The 23,485-nt window shown below is 37.6% G+C and overlaps 1 protein-coding gene across 10 annotated transcripts in view; it reads right to left on the bottom strand.

The window, feature by feature from the left end:
• PPP6R3 (protein phosphatase 6 regulatory subunit 3) overlaps nucleotides 1–23,485 on the bottom strand; it is a 58,985-nt gene that overhangs the window by 34,626 nt on the left and 874 nt on the right. For 3 of the 10 annotated variants that reach the window (XM_063334578.1, XM_063334577.1, XM_063334574.1), the window contains exons 2-7: nucleotides 11,473–11,646; nucleotides 10,979–11,091; nucleotides 4,923–5,015; nucleotides 4,569–4,696; nucleotides 2,080–2,312; nucleotides 481–667 (exon numbers count right to left, since the gene is read on the bottom strand). In XM_063334578.1, coding sequence (XP_063190648.1) covers nucleotides 481–667; nucleotides 2,080–2,312; nucleotides 4,569–4,580 — 432 coding nt within the window. In that variant the 5' untranslated portion in view covers nucleotides 4,581–4,696; nucleotides 4,923–5,015; nucleotides 10,979–11,091; nucleotides 11,473–11,646. The remainder of the gene's footprint in view (nucleotides 1–480; nucleotides 668–2,079; nucleotides 2,313–4,568; nucleotides 4,697–4,922; nucleotides 5,016–10,978; nucleotides 11,092–11,472; nucleotides 11,647–23,485) is intronic. The other 7 variants (XM_063334570.1, XM_063334568.1, XM_063334571.1 and 4 more) reach the window with 7 other exon arrangements.

Here is a 23,485-nt window from a genome sequence, read left to right as displayed (position 1 = left end):
AGAACAGAGTCACAAACTTAGTGTGCCCAGGTGCAAGAGCCAGTCATTGTAGCCGTTTGCAGTATCGGGCCACATGAACACAGAGTACAACAACATTTCTGAATAAGGACTCCAAATACCTCTCACCTTCTATAAGAATTCTTCACACCCAATCAGACACTTACCTTCACCTCTAACAGTAACTAATGCAAATATCACCATATAAAATACTGAGCTAAGCCAAAAGTAAGCACTCACACACTGATTGCACAAATAGCTCAGGCAAATCTGAATCAGATACATCTTACTCATCCAGAAATATTTCTTTAATCCTGTGCATACCATAAAAAAAAAAAGTTAATGTCTTCAACTAGTATGGAAGTTGAATGCTCTTTTTTGACTCCGTTGCTATCCCTCAAACATGAAGTCTTAAAGCAGCATTGCAGAATGCTACAACTTTATTACATCACTTGTTAAAATAGAGATCTTTTAAGTATTTACCTGTTCTGGTTTTCTGCTTATAAGTATACTTAGCACCTTGCTGAAGAAACTGGCCAGTAAAGGGTTTAGAGGAGATTCATTTAAGAGGAAGCTGTACAGTTTCATAAGTAAGGATTCTTCTTCTCCTAGCCTATCATTGATCTGTGAGACATCTGATGTGAGCAGCTCACATGATATGTTTGGATATCTAGGGAAAAGAAAAATAAAAATAATAATCCATCACTCATACTTCAAAGCTGTCACACTTCCAACTTTGAATTCAGAACTTGGTGAGGCTTCTGACCAAGTTTTCAAGCAGGGTTGGTCTGCACTAATTAAAACAGCAAACTACTGCAAGCTAACATAACTGCACATTCAGCCTACAAACTGTTCTTTTATTTAAGAAATGGACAACTTGGTTCTCCAGTAGCAACAGGACAACACTAGGGAAGTGGGGAAAGGGAAAGATTTTAAGATCTGTTGTTAAATCCATCTGTTCAAGTACTGACCTCTCATTCCAGAAACCACTTCTTTTTTTGAAGGGGAAAAAGTTAGTTACCGAGAAGTTAAACAGACTGATAGTACTGACCAATACTGGCGAGGGAGCAGTGTGCTTATCCCTTTCTAGTAACAGGGATTACATTAAAAAGGTCAAAAGGAATAGCTTCAGGATTTTTTTTTATATAAATATACACACACACTGCAACTCAGTAAACTAGTCAGTCTGACAAAGCCAGTACAGTTCAGAACACTGAGTAATTAAACTAAGACAAAACACTAAGCCATCAATACCAGTAATTTCGTGCATTTGGCAGTACTATCACCCGCTCAACACTAGAGGTAATTTTTGACAGCATCAGCATCTTAAGGTTTCTAAGTGAAAGATGCTTCAATTTCAAACTCTACTAGAAACATTTACCAGAGGCTTGGTTTACCAGAACCAGTGAAGTGCTGCAACTAAGAGCGTAGCTTATTTAACTTTTTTTTTTTTACATAATGCTTTAAGGAAAAAACCATCAGCTTTCTGTATAGACAACTCTAAAATAGGCCAAAAACGGCAAAAGTGCTTTTATACGAATTGACACGTTGACTTTTGAGTTTGAACCTTCCCAGCAAACTAGCTCAAGCCTTAGCCATACACAATTATGACAGTTCTAGCTCTGCAAAAGAAAACACCATCAACTAGACTGTAGCAAGGAGTGCTACAGACCCTCTAATAAGCATTTTCAAAGCATCTTACCAATCATGAATAAAACAAAGCTAAGCACTTAACTACACTACCCAAATAGGGGTTTTCATTCAACTATTTTCTTAATAATCACAACTACAAGAGTCTTCATGTGAGTTCTGATTATCTTTTTTTGTAAGTCTCCCTTGGACAGCAATTGGTTTTGGAAGAATTTGTGGATAACAGGCTTCCATTTGAAAAATATGCAAGTATCAGAATCATTTATTTAAAAGTTCTACAAAGGCCCTTGAAAACAAACTTACTCTAAAGATACCAGTATTGTACTACACACCATTACGCAGGGATTCAAAACACACTATCAAATTAGTGGGAGTAAGTTACCCCTCTTTCAACCTTCCCAAGTCTCCCCCACCCCCCAAAAGTTTTCCTACTTATATCGAATTTTTTCATCCATGTCTTGAGGTGGCTCTTCGATAATAAATGAAACTAAGTCTTCCAAACATTCTAACTTCAGCAGAAACTCTATAAGTTTGCGATTCTGAGCCTTGCACTCTTGCAGAACATCCTCTTCATCCATCAATTCCTTCAGTGTTACATCTTCTCTCTCTAGAAGCGTATCTATGTGGGATGATGAATGGAGATCAAATTTCCAAAACATGCTGGTCTGGATAAGAAGAATATACACAGAGCATTAAGGTTACAAATCTATTCACGCAGTATTTGTAGTAACACTTCACAGTAGTATTTCATAGCTCCTAACCCCAAAGGTGCCTGCATGCATAGAAGCTTTCTAGAACTTGAATAAGATACAACAATGGATGCTGATGATCAAGAGCTACAAAATCAGGGTTGATTAAATGATAACTGAATACTCTAGTAATTTTTGTACCTTTAGCAATAGCCAATATTCTAACATCCAAAGACAAAGTCAGGAAGCTCCAGGGTTTACTTACATGAAAGGAACATGCTAATCTGCATTAAAGAAAAAAAGCATATCTTCAGTTTTTAATTTATTGAATTTGCTCTTCCCAACCTTTGTTATGAATCTATGCACCAAGTCTCAGATTCAGAACTTGCTCATCAATTACTAGAGCTGGGAGAGGATAAAATGGGCACTGTATAAATGACCTAGAGTACCACCCTTGCTGTTGAAGCAAATGCCTATAAAGGTGGAAGAATTATAAGAATTTTAACTTGCAGGCAGCACACAAAGTGCTGAAGCTAATTTCAACACAGGACCTACTCTCTCATTGTACCTCCCTCCACAAACTTGACACAGGAGGAAGAACAAGGGACAATAAAGTATCTTATGCAAACACACGAAAGGCCAGTGGCTCCAACTGCTGAAACATTGTAAAAGGCCATAACAGAAGCATATAAGGATGAGCAACTTAACCTTTCCTTATAAAATGCTTTGGCACCTCCATGTTAATTCTGTTGCTCTATGACACCTTGCAAGCAGTTGCTACTGAGACAACTGTGCTATCAGAAAATAATATTTCAGTGTATGATAGATCCAATAAACTCCTGCTTTCGCTTCTCATTAAGTTCAACAGAAGCATTGGCTCCATTACCCCCTCTCCAAAACATGGCTTTTACCCGACATTTAACCTCTGACACAGCTGGTCTTCCATGAATGCGGAATTCAAGTGGATTGAAAGAGATACTACAAATATTAGAGAACAGTAGGAGAAACTTTTCTTTCCTTACAATTGGAAGCAGCATGGTTTTGAGCAGTACTGATTTAAATACGGAAAGAAGCACTCCTTTTGCTCCTTTAATAACTGCTTTCCAAGTGCGAAGGATTGATTCAATATGTTAATTACTGCTGGGCCTTAGTGACACCAGCTGTGAGGACATGTAGTTACCACAGAGAATGTAGGTGAATAGTACTATTTTAGCAAGTAAGCTGCAGGTTATATGCAGGAGCAAGCTTAAAGACAATAATCAAACTATGCTTTTGTCATACACTCCTATAAAAACCTAAAAGAACTACAATATAAATATCTAATTCTTTTGCAAACTAAGAGGTAGACAGCTATAAGCATTTTTTTCCAAGTTAAACTGGATTCAGCATGCATACTATAGCTACTTAGAACAGTGAAGTATCAAATTCAGTACTTCAGCAGTTTAGAAAACAGATACAAGTTCAAGGATGCAGCAAAACCCTTATGACTCTCTTCATTAGCAAGACTTCCAATATTTAGCCTAAATACTGAAAAGCCTGGTATACTCACTATAGAGAAGTTTAACTGTTTTTAGGCTTTTCATTGTTACTTTAACCATTACACACTCATCACTTAATACAACCTTACTTTTCTTAGCCTTCTGTCAAGTGTTGCAAGCATACATAACTGCTCCTAGATTACATTGATTTTGTTTGACTCCCCTATCTTTAAAGCAGAAAGCTATCAGGAAAAGGTACAGATAATTTCAATTGCAGTATCAGTACTTATAATCATCTGAGATTCCATGCAAGGATTAAGCGGTTAAAAAACAGAAAAACATTCTTTTCTACTAAAAGTATTAGTAAACTTACAAGCAGGGTTCAGAACAACTGATCTCAGAAATTATCTTAGATCAAATTACACAAAGTTGTTATTAAAAATGCTAGCTTGCGGGTATTCAGGCTGCACAAAGAGTTACTGTAAGCAAATGAAACTAGTGCATTATTAAAGTCACCGGATAGTTTTGTTTGGGTTTTTTTTTTTAATCCTTTTGGAAGTAGATCAAACCCTTTCCTTTGTCCCAGTTAGTGAAAGTAGCATCTTTGCAAGTAACCACTATCAATGCTAATTCCAGATGTAAATCCCCCTGCAGTGATTAAAGCTCATTTCAGTAGCTTCAATGTATTTCTCAGTTACTTATTTCAAGGGAAATTCAACAACGGAAAATAGCAACAACAAGAAAAGAGGCATACTACTGCAAACATGTTACTGCGTTATTTCACAAACTGTCTCCCAGGCAAGCTCTTTTAGGGGGTGCTCCCTCAACATGTCAGGTGCCGGCCAGAGATTATTCCATCACTTTTCAACAGGAGCCCAGGTCCTTTGAAATAAGGAAAAATAAACAACATAAAATGTGCCAAAGAGGAAGTCCAGGAACCCTGAAGAGAAGAGAATTTTCTTAGGTGTTATCATTGGCGATAATCTAGAATCGGCCTACCAGAGTTCCGATTAGAAGTATTAAAAACAAAAGCTTACTGTTATTCTTCCCACAGCCTACTGTTCTACTCTCCCTCCCAAAACCTACCAATTCTGAAATTTTGAATTACCTTCATGCTTTTTCAAATTTCTGTCCCATTAACAGAGTCAGAATTAGGCCTTATGTCCAGAAATCAGGAGCGCTCCGCCCAAAATCTCACTATCTGCAAATTTATGATAAATTCCACAGGTCAGTTGGATTGTGTTACTCCCAATGTTCAACTCCATTGCCAATATGAGCAGAAAAATCACAACAATTGGATTCAATGCAAGATGCAAAAGACTGCCAAATATGAGACATGTTCAAGTTTAGATACTACATGAAGGAAAATAATCACAGATAATACTGCAAACTGAGATGTGGAAAGAAAAATTTTGTTAAAGACACTAAAGCTGCTGCAGATATTTTACTTTCATTTGTAACTTGAGTTAGCTTTCCATAATCAGTGGAAGTTCCCAGTAAGCAAGACTAACAGACTTCCAATTCATGTAAACAGTACTTCTGAAAGTTTACATCAACTTGCCGATATAGAAGTTAGGACAATTCCAGATCCTAAGGAACAGCTCGCATTCAGAAAAAAATATTGCTTTGTTTTCTTAGTTAATACTGTTAACAGATTCTTCTCTGAATGAATGCCAAAATATCATTCTATTAAGTAAACACCTGACAAATCTGAAAGGAAAGAAAGCAGTTCACCAAAATGAAGAAAACCCGTCAACTGCTCTGAGATACAGGTAACTGAAATTATCACTTGAATCGTTTGCTAAAGTGAAGAAACAAAGCTTAGAAGCGATCTTTTCAGACCAGGAAAAAAAAAAATAAAAACTGAAGTCTTCTGCCTACTACATGGTGGTTCTCTCTAGAGGCCAAACGCTTAATTGGAATCTCCATCAAAAAAACAGTTGGTAACAACTGTTTCAGGAAGTTTCTCTCTAGCCTCCAGTTGACGTAGCTGTCCAACACCTTTCCTAAACACATACATGCCTCTCTTCAAGCTACAGGACAAAGACATTAATTCCAGTCAGACAAGCATATAGCTTAACTTTGGACAATGTCTCCTATATTGAACTTTTTACAAAACAGACTTATTACTTTAAAGCACTGGGAAGTCCCCTCAGTAAATAAGAAAACTATTAAAGCAAGTTGCTCATTTAAATTAAACCTTTAAGCATCATACTTAGGTAAAACATACATGAGAAACATACTTTGCAAGGAGTTACTTCCAACTTGGTACCTCATACTCCCACCTAACACTTGAGTATTAGTAGCTACAAGCAGACATGGGAATCTAGACCAATGCAGAAAGAAAACTAAAAGGACCTCAGCTAGACAGCTGAAGGCTGTTTTACCCGACAACTGGATGTTAAAAATATACACACAGAGCTTCTGGCAGAAACTCTGCAGATTTTACAGCAACACCTAGTTTCATTTTTCAAGCAGGAGAAAGTCTTTTTAAAAAAAAAAGTTTATCAGTATCAAGCTGATGATTCTGTAATGTATGAAAGTCTGAGAAATGCTACATAGAGAGTTATAACAAGGACTGCATTACAAAAAACTAAACTCAGAATGTTGACTGTCAATTTTCATTATATATTTTCTTACTATAGGGTTCAAGTACACAGATAAAATCAGTTACTTCTGCAACAACAAATTTTTCCATGATTGAAACACATCCTAAATTATGTAGCCTACTTCAGCAAAACATGTTTTTACAACTCCTGTGTAGCAACTAGCAAAAGAAAACTTAGTTGTTGGATGCAAAGAGAGCAACCACAAAAAGACGTCCTTGGTACCGTGACAGACTTTGAAGAAGGTCCTTATGTTTCTTAGTGATAAAAGCATTTCCAATGCAAACAATCCTGCCTTCTAAAAACCAAATAGGTAGGTTTGGGGAAGGACAAAGCAATGAGGAAGATAAATTCTAATGCTTTTATCATTAAAAGAGTATTTCCCAACATTTTTAAGATCTTTAAATGCATTGACTGCTTTAAAAAGCTAAGCATGCCCTTCTGCTAGCTTCACATAACCTCAGTATATTTAACTAATTCCCAGTTATGTTTGGTTTTTTCCTTTCTCCAAATGATGAACAAGTAATTAGACACCATACTAGCATTTATAAAGTGCTTATTTTGACACTGGAAATGGACCATCTGTTCAAAACAAAGCTAAGCATGAGTGCATGTTTGAAAAAATTTAGCACTAAACAGAATTACCAGTCACCCAAATTGACACTCCAGTGACTACTTCTTAAACTGCCTATTTCACTCAGCCAGAGCATCACTCTTTGTGAACCTGCTACTTACAACTGCCTGTCCTTTGCAGGCTGGGGAACAATTCCTCAAAGCATTAAATATCCCAAGACCTACTAAATGTGAAAATTAAGTACTTATACATTTAGCCTGGAATTGAGGGCAATTTGAACAAAATAATAAAAAAAAAATAAGACACCTGCATTCTAGCTTGAAGATCTAGATCAAAACAGTTCTCTTCTGTAAAGTAACGGTAATTTATAGCAATACACAGTTAAGCTACAACTAAATTCCCCACTTTTCCTCTTGATAAATGCAAGAATGAATCTCTCATACCCAGCACCACTTACATTGCTGCTTCTGCATTGAGAATTCAGGGGAAAAATAAGGAATTCTTTATCTTCTATCCCATTAAAATAGTATGGTTTTCAAATAGTCTAAGAACTCTGCTCTTAACTATTCCTTACCTTCATTTCTAAATACCTCAAATGATACAATAGAGACCATACTTACCAAATAACCTATTTGAAAATAAATTTATTTTCCATTAAAGCAGTGAGGTTCATTCTGTTATTAGCTAGAAAGACATAAGTTACTGTTCCAAGTCTCAAGATTTAACTATATTACGTTACATCCAGCAATCACAAATAAGAAGCCCCCCAAAAACAGTAATAAGGGAGGTTTTTCATGGTACAGTTTCTACATTTCTTAAACAAATGTAAAATCAATTTGACAGAGTAAAAATCTTATATGGACACAGAGTAAGATGTAGCAGTCTCTTCAGTGTCAGAACAGCCTGTTCAGGCCATGAATGTGAACCCTAGCAGAAATTCATTTTTGAGAAATACTCCATTACTTTCAATGACAATTAGACTGTTATGATTATATGCTACTTAAGTTTCAAAGAAACTTTGTGGAGGAGGAAGCCAATAGATGGTTTGAAATTAAAAAGAATGAAATAGAACACAAAATACAAACACCTTCACGTCAACAATTCAATACATATTGCACCCATATTTCAAGTACTGTGCACAGTTCTAGTCCTCCCATTTCCAAAAGCGCATAGCAAACTAGAAAAGATACTGAAAGGGGAATCAAAACCAATCAACAATTCTTTTATGGAGTGCTGGGAGAGCTTGCGTAGGCTCACTGCACCTCCCTTTCCTGCCTGCAGGTTGGCCAATGCTTTGCCCCCTCCCAGCCACCGTCAGACACAGGGGGCTGTGCTACCTGCAGGGAGCTGGGTTGGTGGGGGAGGTCACCAAGGACCCCTGACCCTCATACAACACTGTTGCCACCATCTTGTCCCAGGGACCCCACACACGGGATATGAAAAGCTGGACATGTGGGAAATGCTCCTTATCCAATAACAATGCTCAGGCAGTGAAAGATACAAAGCACATTTTACTTGAACATCCTTGCAAGAACGGGTGACCTAGCAAGTAGGCACACTTTTGGTTCTTGAAACACACCTATTCATTTCCTAATCCCAGCTGAGTTTTCCCTCCCCTGTTTCCCATTGGTTAGGTACTCCAGGGCTCACAGTCTGTCTGGAGTGCCTAAAACCGTTCCCAGATGTTGTGCCTCTGTTTACTTCTCCTTATGCTACACCTAAAGGGATTATCTGACTAGTTTATTTCTTTCCTTTTTGGTAAAATTGCTCAATGTCATTAGCCCTGGTTAAATGTTTGACTACCCTTCTAGACACTAATCTGGTATGAATCAGTTTGTCCTTTTGTCTATGTGATAAGAGATGTTATACAAGCCTCTGCTGGAGCCTCTTTGTCTAGTCATTCCCTTATCATGTCACCTCTGATGGAAACAGCTCTTCCCCATTGCAAAAATAATACCTGCCTTTCTTACAGACATGAGCCAACAATGTGTATTCGCAGCCCAGAAAGCCAACCATATCCTGGGCTGCATCAAAGGAAGCATGGCCAGCAGGCCAAGGGGGGCAATCCTGCCCCTCTGCTCTGGTGAGGCCCCACCTGGAGTACTGCATCCAGCTCTGGAGCCCTCAGCACAGGAAAGACACGGACCTGCTGGAGCAGGTCCACAGGAGCGTCATGAGTATGATCAGAGGAAGGGAACTCTTCTCCCCTGAGGCTGAGACTTGGGGTTGTTCAGCCTGGAGAAGAGAAGGCTCCAGGCAGACCTTATAGTAGCCTTTCAATACTTAAAGGGGGGGTCATAAGAGAGATAGAGACAGACTTTTTAGTATGGCCTGTAGTGATAGGACAAGGGGTAATGATTTTAAACTGAAAAAGGAGAGATTCAGACTAAATAAAAGGAAATTTTTTTTTTTATGATTAGGGTGGTGAAACACTGGAAGAGGTTGCCCAGAGAAGTGGTAGATGCCCCATCCCTGGAAACATTCAAGGTCAGGTTGGACAGGGCTCTGAGCAACCTGATTTAGTTGAAGATGTCCCTGCTCATTGCAGGGGGGTTGAACTAGATGACCTTTACAGGTCCCTTCCAACCCAAACCAGTCTATGATTCTATAATCATCTTAGTAAGACCTTACCATCATTAAGTTGTAAGATTCAGGAATTGTGGGGGAGTATTCCTTGTACATAAGCTAGCAACATTTCAGTCTTTTCAACTACTTGCAGGTAAAATTTCACTTACATACCAAAACACAAGATACTGCACCTTCTTCCAAATACCATCAAGAATGCCTGTGTAACCAAACAATGTTTCAGAATACAAGAGAAGCACTTTAGCATGTTCATTGACTATTGCACAATTTAAGCTTGTACTGCAGATATAATTTCTTCCAGCCATTATACCCATTTACAGCACATATGCTTCTCAGCTAACTCCTATACTTTCAGAGGGTAACTGCATACTCTTGAGAAAATGCAAGCAAAAGATACCATGTGGTAGTCCTTTCTTGACTGGGAGAGGAACACACCAGAGAACTGTATGAAGACACAGAAATTTTCATAACACCCTCTTTAACAGCTGCTGCTTCCTCCTCCTAATGAGGAGGCAAATTATCTAATAAGTAGGAACTTTCACTCCCCTATAAGACAAGGGAAGAGGGAGTCTGATATAGCTGCAGAACAGTTAGGAATCAAGGTAGAAATGAAATCACTTTCACCCTTATTTATGCACACTAGCTTCCCTTTTTTATGCACACTAGCTGCACTTCTATCTCAATCAGAACTAGAAATGTGTGGGGTTTTACATAATATATAGATTATATATATACACACCCCCATCATGTGCATACACACACTCCCTATTATGACTGAATGGCCCAATAATCAATTGCTTTGACATGCTGAAGGACCTAAGTCCAAACTAGTTAATGTTTACTCAAAGACACCAATCTCTCAAAATTCAAGAGGTCATAACCTCCAGCAAAAGTACAAAAATCAGCTGAAGTCTAGTTTGCAATTAATTTATAAGACCAATTTTATACCAAGCAACAAGTGCATCCTCGTCAATTCCTACACTCTATCTCAAACCATAGATTAGTAAGTGTTAATAAATATAGATCTTAATTAGCTGGAATAACTACAAATTTGCCACTGTTCTCCCCTGCCCAAGTAGAAAAGATGAATCATTTTCTAGTAACTCCACATCAACAGCCAAACACTTACACATTTAAAATATTCATTGGTCACAGAATTCAGTTAGATCCTTCATATTTTGAATTCTCCCGATTATCTTCAAAATAGAAATGAAGAGATCTATGTACTGAGAAAAGCAGATGGTCCCACAATATTACAAAAAAGCTAAACAATGCATTGCTACCCAGAAAAAAAAAATTTACACTGAAGCATGCAGTTTAGTACCAAAAATTCAATTGCAGAACTCAGAATTACCATACTTCAATATAATAACCTATAGGGCTAAACATCATTCATACCTAATACATGTCAGTTCATGAACACATTTGCTTTGAAACTCTTCCAAAGAATTGGAGGCTGGGCAGCAGATACACCTCCTGGCACAAAACCAAAACACTTTAAAACATGTTCCCTGTAAAACAAATAGAATAACCACAACAGTGTGTCTAGATGACCCTTGATTCTCATTGTAAGACCAAAGCGTGGCGGAGAAAGAAAACAGTGCAACAGCAAGCTGGGTTAAAAGACCAAGTTAGAAACAGCCAGCTAGAAAGTAGTCAAAAAAAAGCTGCAAGGAAAGGAAAGGAATGGCCACAGAGTCTGAACTGCAGAAGGAGAAGCAGCTTAGAAGGTGGTAAGTGTGAACCTACAGAAGTCATGTAAATAAGCCTTTAGTGAAAATCAGGGACATGAAAAACTTATAGCATTCAGGAACCACTTAAAATTTAAGATAAGACTTTATAGATGCAGAAGCTAAATCTACTGCTGTAGGAGAAGTTTAATAGTTTCTTACCTGTTGAACACAAAAGTTTTTTTTTAAAGTTAAAAAAACAGAACGATTTGTATTCTCTCAGGCTCCTTGCCCATTACAGGGTATCCTGGCAACAGCAAAAAAATCTTTCAATCTACAGTATTAGCAGATTAGCAGGACTGAATTAGGATTGAATTAGATGAAGCAGATTTCTTCCTACAACGACAAAAAAAACATTTTATAATTTAATACTGTTGTTAACAGGTTCGATTCAACAGCTCAACAACTGCATGAATACTAAGCACTGCTTTGCATGGAATAAGACATACGAACTGAAGAAGGAAACAAATTGCTAGGAAGAAGAGTGCAGCATACTCCAAGAATAAATTCAAAAGCAGCTTGTCATCTGAAAGACTTATTTTTAAACCAACTTTAATTAAACATCCCTCTTTACTTTTAGGGGACAAAGGAAGAAACTTCATTGCCTCAGTGAAAGAGAACTGCCTTTATAATCTGTACTTGACTCTGGAATCTAACATGAATCCAGAGTTTTTTCTTTTTTTTATAAAATATTAGCAATTTGATATGAAGTAACGTCTTCAAATCTAGAAGATCTAAAATACCCGTTGCCAGACTTTTTTTCAAGTCTTTTCTATCCTCATAACTATTCTCTTGTTATATTAAGATCTGATTTATCCACAAACCTGCACAGAAAGAAACATACAAGCATTAAAAATGTCAGTTACTTTGGCATAAGTCTGTATAAACTATATTGCCAGTTCCATTTTGAAATCGGTTTAACTTCGGAAAAAACCCCAATACAGTCCACATACAGACTTACAGAGTAACCAGCTTTTCTAAGACAGAATTTGGTCACCTAAAATTCATCATTAAGACAACCTCTGCTTTTGATAGTTTAGTTCTTTCAATGTAAAGCAAAGTAACGTTGAAGAGCTTAATCAGATATCCAAAACTGGCTTCAGTGACACTTACCTGTCTGTGCTTTGGTCAACACCAAATAGTCAAGAAAATGCACCCTATCAATCGATGCTTCTTCCTGAAGTAGCTGTTTCTGGCAGTTTTAAGGTTACTACCTAATATAAAAATTCACCTTCCCTTTCCACCAGCTACAGAGGGCTTTTTGGTTTTGCTTTTTAACACAGGTTTCAAGGCAGACAAGACCTTTGTTACTTTTGGGAACATAGGTAATATTGTTAATGGCAAAAAAGCAGAAGTACTAGCAACTAAGAAGGGTAGCAAATATAGTCGCATGTTCATTAATTCATGTCTGTGACCACCTAGTATTTGGCTGAAAAGCTCTGCTATCAGTTTGTCACAAATATATCTTCAGCTAAAAAAAACCCCTCAAACCACACACCTCAAAAGCATTTCAAGTATTCTGCCAGAGAAGAATGATTTAACCTTACACCTTCCATGTTAGAGATAACAAACTGTGTCTTCAAAGCTGTTTCTTGATCTTTGCAGATGATTTCATACATAGCCTTTGTCAATACTGCCTATACTACAAATAAATTCCCCTTGAACTAAAAGACACTCTTGCATTTTAGTTAAACAATCACCCAAAAGAGTATTTTCTCTTAGCTTTGTTAGGGCTAGTCAGTTTTGTGGCTTGAAATACCATGTTGTTTGTTATCTCCCAACAGTTCTGAAACCAAAAGCCACCACATTTTACTCACAACAGCACAAAGACTCCAAGCCTTAATGTACACAAAGACTAAGTACAGCTTTCTCTAAGGATATTTTAGTAACCAACATAGACATGAACTGAAGGTCAACATAATACATTGACCATAATACTTTCAAAGGTCACATGTGTTTTTCATCCTTGGACCTTAAGGTCTATATGTCAAGTAGATTAGCCAATCCCTTGTGAGTCAAGTGACTAAATAGAGCAGAAAAAGTAAACAAGTTTACTGGACTTAGTTTGCTTTACTGAAGCTTCCTTGGTTATCATTTCTGCATTTCAAACGCACACCTATGTTCAGAAATAGACGTCCGAGAAGGGAGAAGAATGTAACTTCCTCAATTATGTCGTGTGGGAGCAAAAGAAGCAGCCTACTTAGCTTAATGCACTTTCAGAAGAGTTTACAAATTCTTAAGATACTGTCCACAGAGATTTCAATTGCCAGTAAAACTATCCAAATGAAACCCACTATTACTAATCCGCTTACAAGGATGTCTTTCTGATATTTCTATTTGAGAAGAAACCTTCACTGTCTAAATACCATTTTTAGCACCAGAACAGTCAGCTTCTGAATTCAATACAGTAGTATTATATAGGAAAATAAAAACACTAGTGTAATCAAAATTAACGAGATACTAGCAGTGCAAGTATTATAGCATACCCTGGGAAGTGTGTTCCACCAGAAACCTGTTCTGGTCAATGAGGACCTTTTCAGTCCACCTCAAAATCTACAAGAGTAGAAAGTTTGGTTTAAAGAATGACTTCCACTGAGTGGTATGGGTGGTTTATTGTCTCTGACTGTTGCCCTCCACAACACAGATTAGGTAGTGAAAGGACCTGCAGCATGGGTAAAGGAGCACTGATAGCGTAAAGAGCAGCACTGAATAGTGCTGCTCTTACAGTAAGTCCTTCCATGCATTTGAAACAGTAATTTATATAACCTACTATATCTGAAATAAAGTTGCTATACAAGATGAGTTTTTTGTGCTGCATAAAGCCTCAGTGAAAAAAAAATTCCAGTTTCATTTCATAGCTCACAGACCCTCATCATGGGGGCAGTTTGACAAAACCACCAGCATCTCTTCGGGAACAAGAGAGGGAAGCCTAGGCCACTGCATGGTTAATTCCCTCTTTGGGCCATATTGTACTCAGAACAAGTGCAAGTGTTTTTATACAACACTCTGCTTAAGTACAAATTAGGTAATCTTTTTTTCCCCATTTTTCCACTGGCTTGTTGGCCCAGAGAGATTCCCCCGTGAAGTTACAGTCTAGCGATACAAAACTGTTTATGCTAATGCTAAAGGCAGAGCCCTGTGAAATCATCATTTAAGAATCATCATTGTTCCTTACCACACCTCTCCAAATGTCTGGTAGGAAAAATAAAAATAATAACGTGTCCTCCTTAGAACACTCACGTCTTAGGGCTTACTACAGAAGTTAACCAAGTCCAGATGCTGAAACAAAGGGTCATCACCAGGGCCAGCATGGCCAAGAGGGAGCACACCATTAGGGACAGGGCAACCAGGATTTGTCTCTTCCATCTTGGAACCAAATTTTATCACCTTAGGCCTGCTATATTCTCAACCACCTGATAACCTGCAAGTGTAAATGAGTCCTGAATTCCTGTACTACTATGGCAATGTAAAAATCAGTCATGCTGACTGACTGCTTCAGCAGTACAGTTGTTTTGTGGGTTTTTTTTTTTTTTGTTTCAACATTTAAGGAAAAAATACTGTAACTTAAGAAAGCAAAGGTTAGATGTACGAACTTTAGCAGAGGTTTCTTTTTCCAGTAAGTACTCTCAAAAAGTGTGTGAGTTTGGATATTTTTTTAAATATTTTTTTTTTTCCAAGTCTAAGACACTACTATCAGATCACAGGGGCACAGTTACCATGGCTTCACAGGTACTATCCATGACTTAGCCGCAGCTTTAATTTTCAGCATTTCACTCAATCTGCCTTAATCTGCCCCACTCCACCCCAACCACCTGGAACACTGCTGAAAAAGAGCACGTTAGAGATGAGAAGACTACTGTTTGAACATGCTTACCAGGATTTGGCAACAGTATGATAAAGAGTTCCCTAAGGTTAGTACCAGAAGCAGTGCTACTAGAAGGCAATACAACTGCATCAGACACTTTGCTGTACCAAAGCTACTCAGCCCTGTCTCCCATTTTCCTTAATTAGCCCGAGTACAACAGCAGGCTAACTGGCCACACCACTTTTGAACCCAAATCACTACTCAGCATGGGGCATGCTAAACAAAAGCATATACATAACTGGCTTGGACATTTCTAGCAAGGCACTGCAGCGTACCACGTAAACGTACCCATTTTCTCTGAACAACCTTTCAGATAAACAAGTTCATCCTCTTTTTCACCTCACTGATTAGACCTTGGAAGTCGGATGCAAATGAAATTTCGAGATGCATGAAAATACTTGGAGGTAGCAGAAAGCCTACTTCAGCAACTTCTAACCAGGACACCAGAGTGTTATTTCTGTATAGACAGTGCATTCAAGTCTGCTGTGAGCTTTCTTTTTTATGCAAAACCTTAGTCTTGCTAAAAAGAGTACTTAAGATCATCCACGGTTCAGAAGTGGAAGTCAGCAGCCTCTAGGAGCATGCCAATGTTTTACTTCCTAAAGCTTCAGTCAGCTATAGCTGCTGCCAGAATTAGAGCGGACTCTTGCACTAAGATAGCAACTTAAAAATTAAATATAAATCTGTTTGTCACTTCTTTCTTGACTTTCATTAAAGGTTCCTTGGACCTGTCGTTTGAGTAATCTGCACTTTCAGTGCGTGTTACCTGAACTGCACTAGTTAAAGGCTATGGGCAAGATTATCTTCCTGTTTTTCTTCATGCTAAGGTTTACAGAACTATTAAAATAAGTTTTGACAGCTGCACATTTTCAAGATGTCAGACAAGACTGCCCTTTTAATTAGGACATCAAGAACTGAGCTACTAAATATATTACCTATGATTTCAGTGCTACCAGATCCTGCAAAAACTGACAGAACTAACCAACCCACCCTGCATGCATACACAGGCTAATATTCCCCTAACATGACACTATCAAAAACATGGTTTGCTTTTCAAACTGAAAAGTTGGAATCCCTAGCACTCTTCAAAGCATGTACAGATCCAACAGCATTAAAAGAAAAACTGAAGATACTTCCTCCTTTAATCTTCAATTTAAGCAGGTTAAAATAAATCTTTGATTTTGATTTACTCTTGGGGAAAGATTACTGATTTGACTTCATCTACCAAAAAGCTTAAGCCCCACCTATACTTATTTCTACAATCCTAAATTTTCATGTTCAATGTTTCATGAATACAACCCCTAGGACAAAAGTAGGAAAGTTATCCCAATGTCAAGCGAGATAAAATACAGCAGCAGCACCTGGATACAAGAGAAGTGATGCTACTTTACCATACTTGCTGACCTAAATGTTGGTATCTGCATTTAGACAGATGCCTTAGTGCCATCTGGAATCTTCCCTAGCTCAGTGCAATGCTATAGCTTTAGTTGAGCCTTTAACCAAGTAAGAACACTCTCCCTTCCTTCACAGAACACACTGCATATTCAGGGGACATAGTCTATACAACTGTTTCCCCATCTCTGCAGATACCCTGAGGATGAAGTTAAATAGTTGGAAAAGAAAAATATTTTAATACATATGGAAAGTCATTTAAGTACTGGATGCCAAACAGTTATGTTATCTTATTGCCCAAAGATTAAGGCAACTGAATAGAGATTCAGTATCTTCCACAAGCATTTTACTCACCATTTTTTGCAATTACTTTTCTTCCTCCTTCCCCCATCCCCCAGGCAATTTATATTTTGGAGCAAATCACTCCAGTAATCAAAGTTTTGCCACGCTGTGCTTTTACAAACCATGCACATTGCAACTACACCACATTTTTCAGGCACAGATGTCTCTGGTGCCTCCACTGAACAGAAATATGCCTTCCCCGTATGTCCTGGTTTGAGGCAAGACAAAACTAATTTTCTGTTCAATAATTTTACTTTGCAGCTAAGCCTCTTCTAGCTAACTGAACTCTCAAACAACATTTTTTTTCCGACAGTGTCCGCTCTCAGAGTGATAAGACCTCATTGTTTCTAATTTATGCCAAGGGGTGGTACACAACAAGGCTCTTGCTTATACTTATTGCTATAACAACCAAGGTCAGCCCACTTTCCTGTGTGCCCTGTTGAAGGGTCAGATGCAGAAAAGCATAGAGTGGAGCGGACAGGACAGGTGAGCCAAAACTGACCAACAGGGTATTCCATCCCATCTGCATCATGCTCAGTATAAAAGCTGAGGGATCAAAGGGTCAGCTTTTTTTTTTTTTTTTTTTTTTTCTCTTCGATAGCCAGCATCCAAGGATGACTCTGTCTGTTCATCTGCCCTTGATCCCAATCTGTGCATTCGTGAATCCAGATCTGGAATCCAGTTCCCATCCATTGCTGAGTCCAGCCTGGGACTTGCCCAGTGCCTGCTGGTGATGTGACCGTCAACCTGTGAGCTTGATACGGTTTTGTATATACTGTATATTTTTCATTATTTTCATTTTATGTTTTTATTAATATTTCATTAAAATAGTTTAGTTTTTTCTAAAATCATAAGTCTCTCTCTCTTTCACCTCTCCCTTCTGGGAGAGGCAGGGGAGAGCATCTGCAATTAAAAAATAACAAAAGACAACTTCACCTCTTTCCCTCTCCAACTTTATTTATTTTCAACTGCCAGTTTGCTTTTAGTTTTGGGGGATGAATTCACTGGCTGTTGCTTGCAGTTTTTCCAATAATAAAAAATGGACATCACTTTTCTCCGCAAAAACCCACTTAACAGTAAAACACATTTACCATTTTTAATTGCATTCTGCCGCTTAGTATTACACTATATAACATCATAGTTACCAATTCACATTTCCAGAGAAGACCTTAGCCTTCACACCCATAATCTCCAATAAATTAAAAGTATAGACCTTGAAATAATCTATAATACCTCCCTCTCATAAGGGAGAGATCAGTACCATAGTTACAAATTTTCTACTGTATCTATTAATAATTTAATTCTCGGCTGCATGGGGCTACAACTCGGGAGGGGAAAAAAGCAACCCCACTGCATTCTAGTCCCCAGCTTTACAGCCAGCATATTTTTCTGAGGAATGTGAGTTAAATTTCAGAATTCCCAAATCTGGGGAACAAGAGGATTGGACCGGTGTATTTTGAAAGAGCTACTGTACAAGCATTAACATCATTGTTTTTTATTATGCCCTAAAAGTAAGCCAGTTTCCTAGAATGAAAAAGGTATCAGACACCCACAGGTGTTTCCTATATTACAAAAGATACCAAACAACCTATGAGTTTTTCAGACTTTGACTCTTTTTCACAGACACCCACATACATAAGAGATACAGAATTTTTTTTTTGTCCACCTTCGATACCCCATCTCTACAATTTCAATCTTGACAACTAACTAAAGAGTTAGTGATTAATTTGTATTCATAAATTGCATTTTTAAAGTAGAGCAACCAAGCCACCTGTAGCTGGTACTCAGTTCAGCCATGTCAGTTTGGGTTTTTTTTATTTTTTTGCTCTCAAAATAAATAAATAATACTTAAGTACAGCAGGAGAGCATACTGGAACAGCCAGCCACAGAAAAAAGAAATGTGCCCATGTATGACTGAAGTCATATAATATGATATATAATATAAGGCAACCACACCTGGCACAACTATTGAGAAATAAAAACAATCAAACATTTATAATGGGTTGAGAAAGAGTAAAGTTTTAACTTCAGAGCCCAATCACTCATTACTGGTCTCTCAGCGAAATTTATAAGCTTTTGGATTATAAGTAACTCTACATGAGAGTCTTAGCCCAAAAAAGTATAAAGCTACAGAATTACAGACACCGCTTTCATGATCTGATGGCAAAGTAGATCCCTTTAAACTGAGGAAAGGCATCCCGTAACATCACTGGTAAAGCAACAGGAAGGACTCAGTAATATCAAAAGGAATTGTAAAGTTTTACAAGTATGTAACAGTTAATTAAAATTAAGCACTGAATGCTACTTACTATCAACTCACAGCTATGACAGCAATTATCTTTTATTAGAACCTGAAGGGCTCAACAAGTTGTGCAGTGGTCTTACACCATCTTTCATCAACTACTGGATTGCTACCTGCCTTGCCTTTAAATCTTCCTCCATTTCCCTTCTTTGAAGCACCACTAGTTAAAATGAAAACAGCACACTAATCACTACAGTAAAGGCATGCAGCATGAAAAGATACATTAAGGGGTTTTTACGTTGACCATTAACAAATGCAGACCTCTCACTAACATTATCTTTACCACCTCCTTTATCAGACAAATTTCATCTAAACACAGTGTTCAACATAACATCTTTTTGCCACTAAGTGTGGCTTGAAGCTATAACAAAGAGCCCATCATCAGCAACAAGTACAACATCCTTTGATAAATGCTTGCTTCTCACAGCCAAAAGGAAGAACTGACTACTTCATAGCCAGTTTAGTCTAACTTCTAAAGCTGTCACTCACAGGAAGGAAAAAACACGAAAATTCTATTAACCCTCAGAATTGCCATAAGCAATGACAAACTCTTCCTTCATAATAGCCAGAAAGAACACAGAAAGACAAACGTGGAAGATGGGAGTACAACCCCTATGCTGATGCAATTTTCAAATGGACTTCCATCTGGAATGCACACTGACCAACATCAACATTAAATGGAAGTTGGTTTCCTGTAGATGCAAGCCCCTTACAACACCAGCAGGAAACCCACCTACCCCCAAGTGAGTCTGTTCCTGCCACCACTACAGCTTTGTTTTAGCAGTCTCTAGACTTTCCATCCCTTTTCAAGATATTTGGTGACAGCAGCTAAACCGTTTTCAGTAAGATTTCAAGTTTTCACTCAATTTTTTACTCAGTGTTTCAAGTTTTTACTCAGTTTTTTTACTCAATTTTACTCAATTCTGCCTCCCTTCATGTCTTCACACAAATCCTCACTACCAGTTTCATAGGTGCTCTTCTTAGCTATTTTCCTAACACGCCTAACAGCATATAGCACCACTCCAGAAGAGCATATTACAGCTTTACAGTTCCGTGCAGTTGCACGCTGAGGTTTTTTGGTACTCTTTTCCACTGCTGGTATTCAACACATTCCATAGATTTTGTCACTATTTGAAGTTTAAGTCCCATGGAAGAGGAAAAGATACATCCATTTAAGAGGATTAGGGGAGGACTATACAGAGTAACATCAAGAAGAAAGAACAGTCAAAGCGTTAGTCAGGAACTTTTTCACCCACCCCAAATCACTTACACCACTTCAAACATGCTTCTTGGTACTTCACAGAAATAAACAAAGGTCATGAAAAGTCTTGTATTTTACAGTAACAGATTTTTTCCCAATATTGTGTGAAGAATTATTCCATAAACAAGAAAGCTGTTAACAGCTCATACCAAATGTCTTCCCGATCCTATCAATTCAGTCTATCCCATTTCCTGAGAAGCATCCCAAGCTAGCTACAGAGCTGCATATAATAGCCAAGAGTAGAAAAACATTTTACTTGAGTTGCTTAGTAGCATATGGTTTCTAAAACAGATGCTGGCACACTGACACACCACAAAAACAATTAAACATGCTATGCAGAGATTTCAACATTATTTTTGTATTCTCTACGTATTTTCTGATTGATCTTTCAGGCTTGCCCACCTCGAAAATACCAGCATCTAATGTGATCACTAAATAGTTTCTCAAGTTCTTTGCTCACTTCCTCCAACTTGACAAAAGAAGATGAGACAAGCAAGATATTATTTCTCATTTATCCCTACTTGTTTTATTATTGTGGAAAGTTTGCCAAAAACAATGGCTGCACATCTTGCTCTTAGGATAATCCAATCAGACATCTAGTCTGCTAGAATTTGGATGTGTTACCTACTTTGGGATAACACACTACTCCTTAACCTGGCATACGAAATAACATAGAGTACACAGCAATCTTACGGGTCACGGATGAAGGTACTACTATGAGAGCTGAATCTAGATGTCAGACAATATGCTTAAGACATCCTAACTTACTACAGAAACAGTTCACTGTACTCATACTAATGCCTCTTCTGCCCAAGCAGAAAAGCCACGGTTTCCATCATAACTTCCAAAGGCCATAAATTAACCCAGTTACATACGAGAAGTGAATATGCAAACCTCCTACCTATAAAGAGGTTGTGTAATACGCTGGAACACTGAAGCTGGAAAACGCCTCATTTCAGTATACTGATACAGAGTAATCTTAACTAAGTGCAGAATTAAGTACATACTTCAAGGCTTTTTACGTACTTGGACAAAAGAGGACATCAACAGACAGAAAGGAGAGTGGACCAGACAGTTCTTCAAAGCATTTTTCCCTTCTGACTGATTCAATCCCATACTGGTTGGTTTTGATCCAGCTGTTTAGAATTTCATAGTTCATGCATTTCAAGATTAAGCTGAGTAGAGAAGCAAAGACGTTGAGCCATAACAATAGAGATCACTCTCTAACTATCTGTTAATACTAAAACTACATACATAATTTTCTGCTTTAATACTGCTAAATTCAGATTCCATTCTATTAATTCACTTGATTTTCCACCCTTAGAACATCATATGATTCTTTGATTGGTATACAGGCTATAGCATCACCTCTGTTAAGTGCAAGAGAGAAGGGTTGCGAAGGAAACAGTCACATTGCCTCACTTTAGCAAGTCAACAGAAGTAGGGCGAAGAGTTTGCAGGCAGTATCATGAGAAGACACACAAACTATTTAGTATCTTTAATTCCATAAGGGAATAATAATGGCTAGTTGATTTATATTTAAAAGAATCCAAAGATACTAGTCACAGCAGTTTACATATATATAAGTCTAACTTGCTTGAAAAGAAGCTATAACGCACTACCCTACTTAAAGACATTCCTGTTAAACAGTCTGCTTTTCCTGAATTTCTAAACTACAAATTTCACTGCAGCTCAGTGTTTTCCTTAAGTTCATTGTAAACAGACCTCTCCGTTCTTCAGGCCAAAATAAAAATCTTCAAGTAGTATTAGAAGGTAAATTCCTTTAGTACTCAGAAAGCACAGGATTCAATACCACATACGCATTCCGCTTTTCACACAGAAAGCAAATAAGAAGTATCACCTATGTTCAAGCTGTATCATTGACAGAGGAAACCAGTCCCTTAAGAGAATTTAAGTAATTACTTAGAATTACATACTGTCAAGAAATAAACATGCAGACTGAGTACCACGTTTGCACGAAGTCTTGTTAACAAGTTATATACTGAAAAATAATTCTGTAGTAATTCTGTAGTGTCCTTTCATATTTGGATAATAAAGACTCTCACAAGCTACAGTCAGTCCATGTCTCACTACTGAAAACAAAAAAAATAACACAGAGCTAAGTAATCACAGAATGTTACTAGAATGTATGCTGTACATGTATGTGTATTTTCAAATACACATAGCAGTTCAAATAACTGCAGTAATCTATCTGGAACACTGAAACAGGAAGACTTTCCATCTTTCAGCATTCCAGAAGAAAAAAAAAAGCACACATGCATTTGTGCAGTTCACAAGCTATTTTGTATATTACTTGGAAATTTTAAACCAGCTTAATATTCATAAATTAAAAACTAACAAATAAACAAACAACAACAACCACCAAAAACAAGCCCCAAACCAAACCCACACCACAGTGCTACAGTACTTTTAGACTATGTATTTTAAACTTCTTCATTTTTAAGTTCTCAAGATCTCACAAGGAACGCTTTCTAAAGCTATCCACCCACTCTTAAGTTTTCTATATTCTTCCACTCAGGACACTTTTTTAAAATAGCAACACACCTATTCAAACTATCCTACTGTTTTAACTTATATAAAATTTATTCTGACAAGAGATGATCTTTAGCCTCAGTTGTACTTATGTCATACAAGACACAAGGCTATAAAACTAATTCCCTCTTACACTTTGAGAAGTTCTTAGTGACTAAAGCAAAACAAAACCAAAAGAACTGGCAGGTTCAAAATGAGATTATAACAAATGTATTTAACAGCAGTTAAAGCTTACCCAAACACTGCTATGCTTTTAAAAAAATGTAACTGAAAGAAGCTGCCTTGTTAAAAAAAACCAAAACAAAATAACAAGCCACCCACAGACAATCCAACAAAAAAAAAAAAAAAGAAAAGGCTGGGGAAGCGTCCTCAAAGGAATAGCGAGGCACTGATTTTAAAGAACGAAAATGAATGCAGAATTAGCTATCAGCAAGGCTTATCTGTTTTATTATCCAAGAGA

The sequence above is a fragment of the Chroicocephalus ridibundus genome, chromosome 4 (assembly GCF_963924245.1).
Source record: "Chroicocephalus ridibundus chromosome 4, bChrRid1.1, whole genome shotgun sequence".
NCBI classification, from domain to species: Eukaryota; Metazoa; Chordata; class Aves; order Charadriiformes; family Laridae; genus Chroicocephalus; species Chroicocephalus ridibundus.
This window is presented reverse-complemented; position numbering and strand designations above follow the sequence as displayed.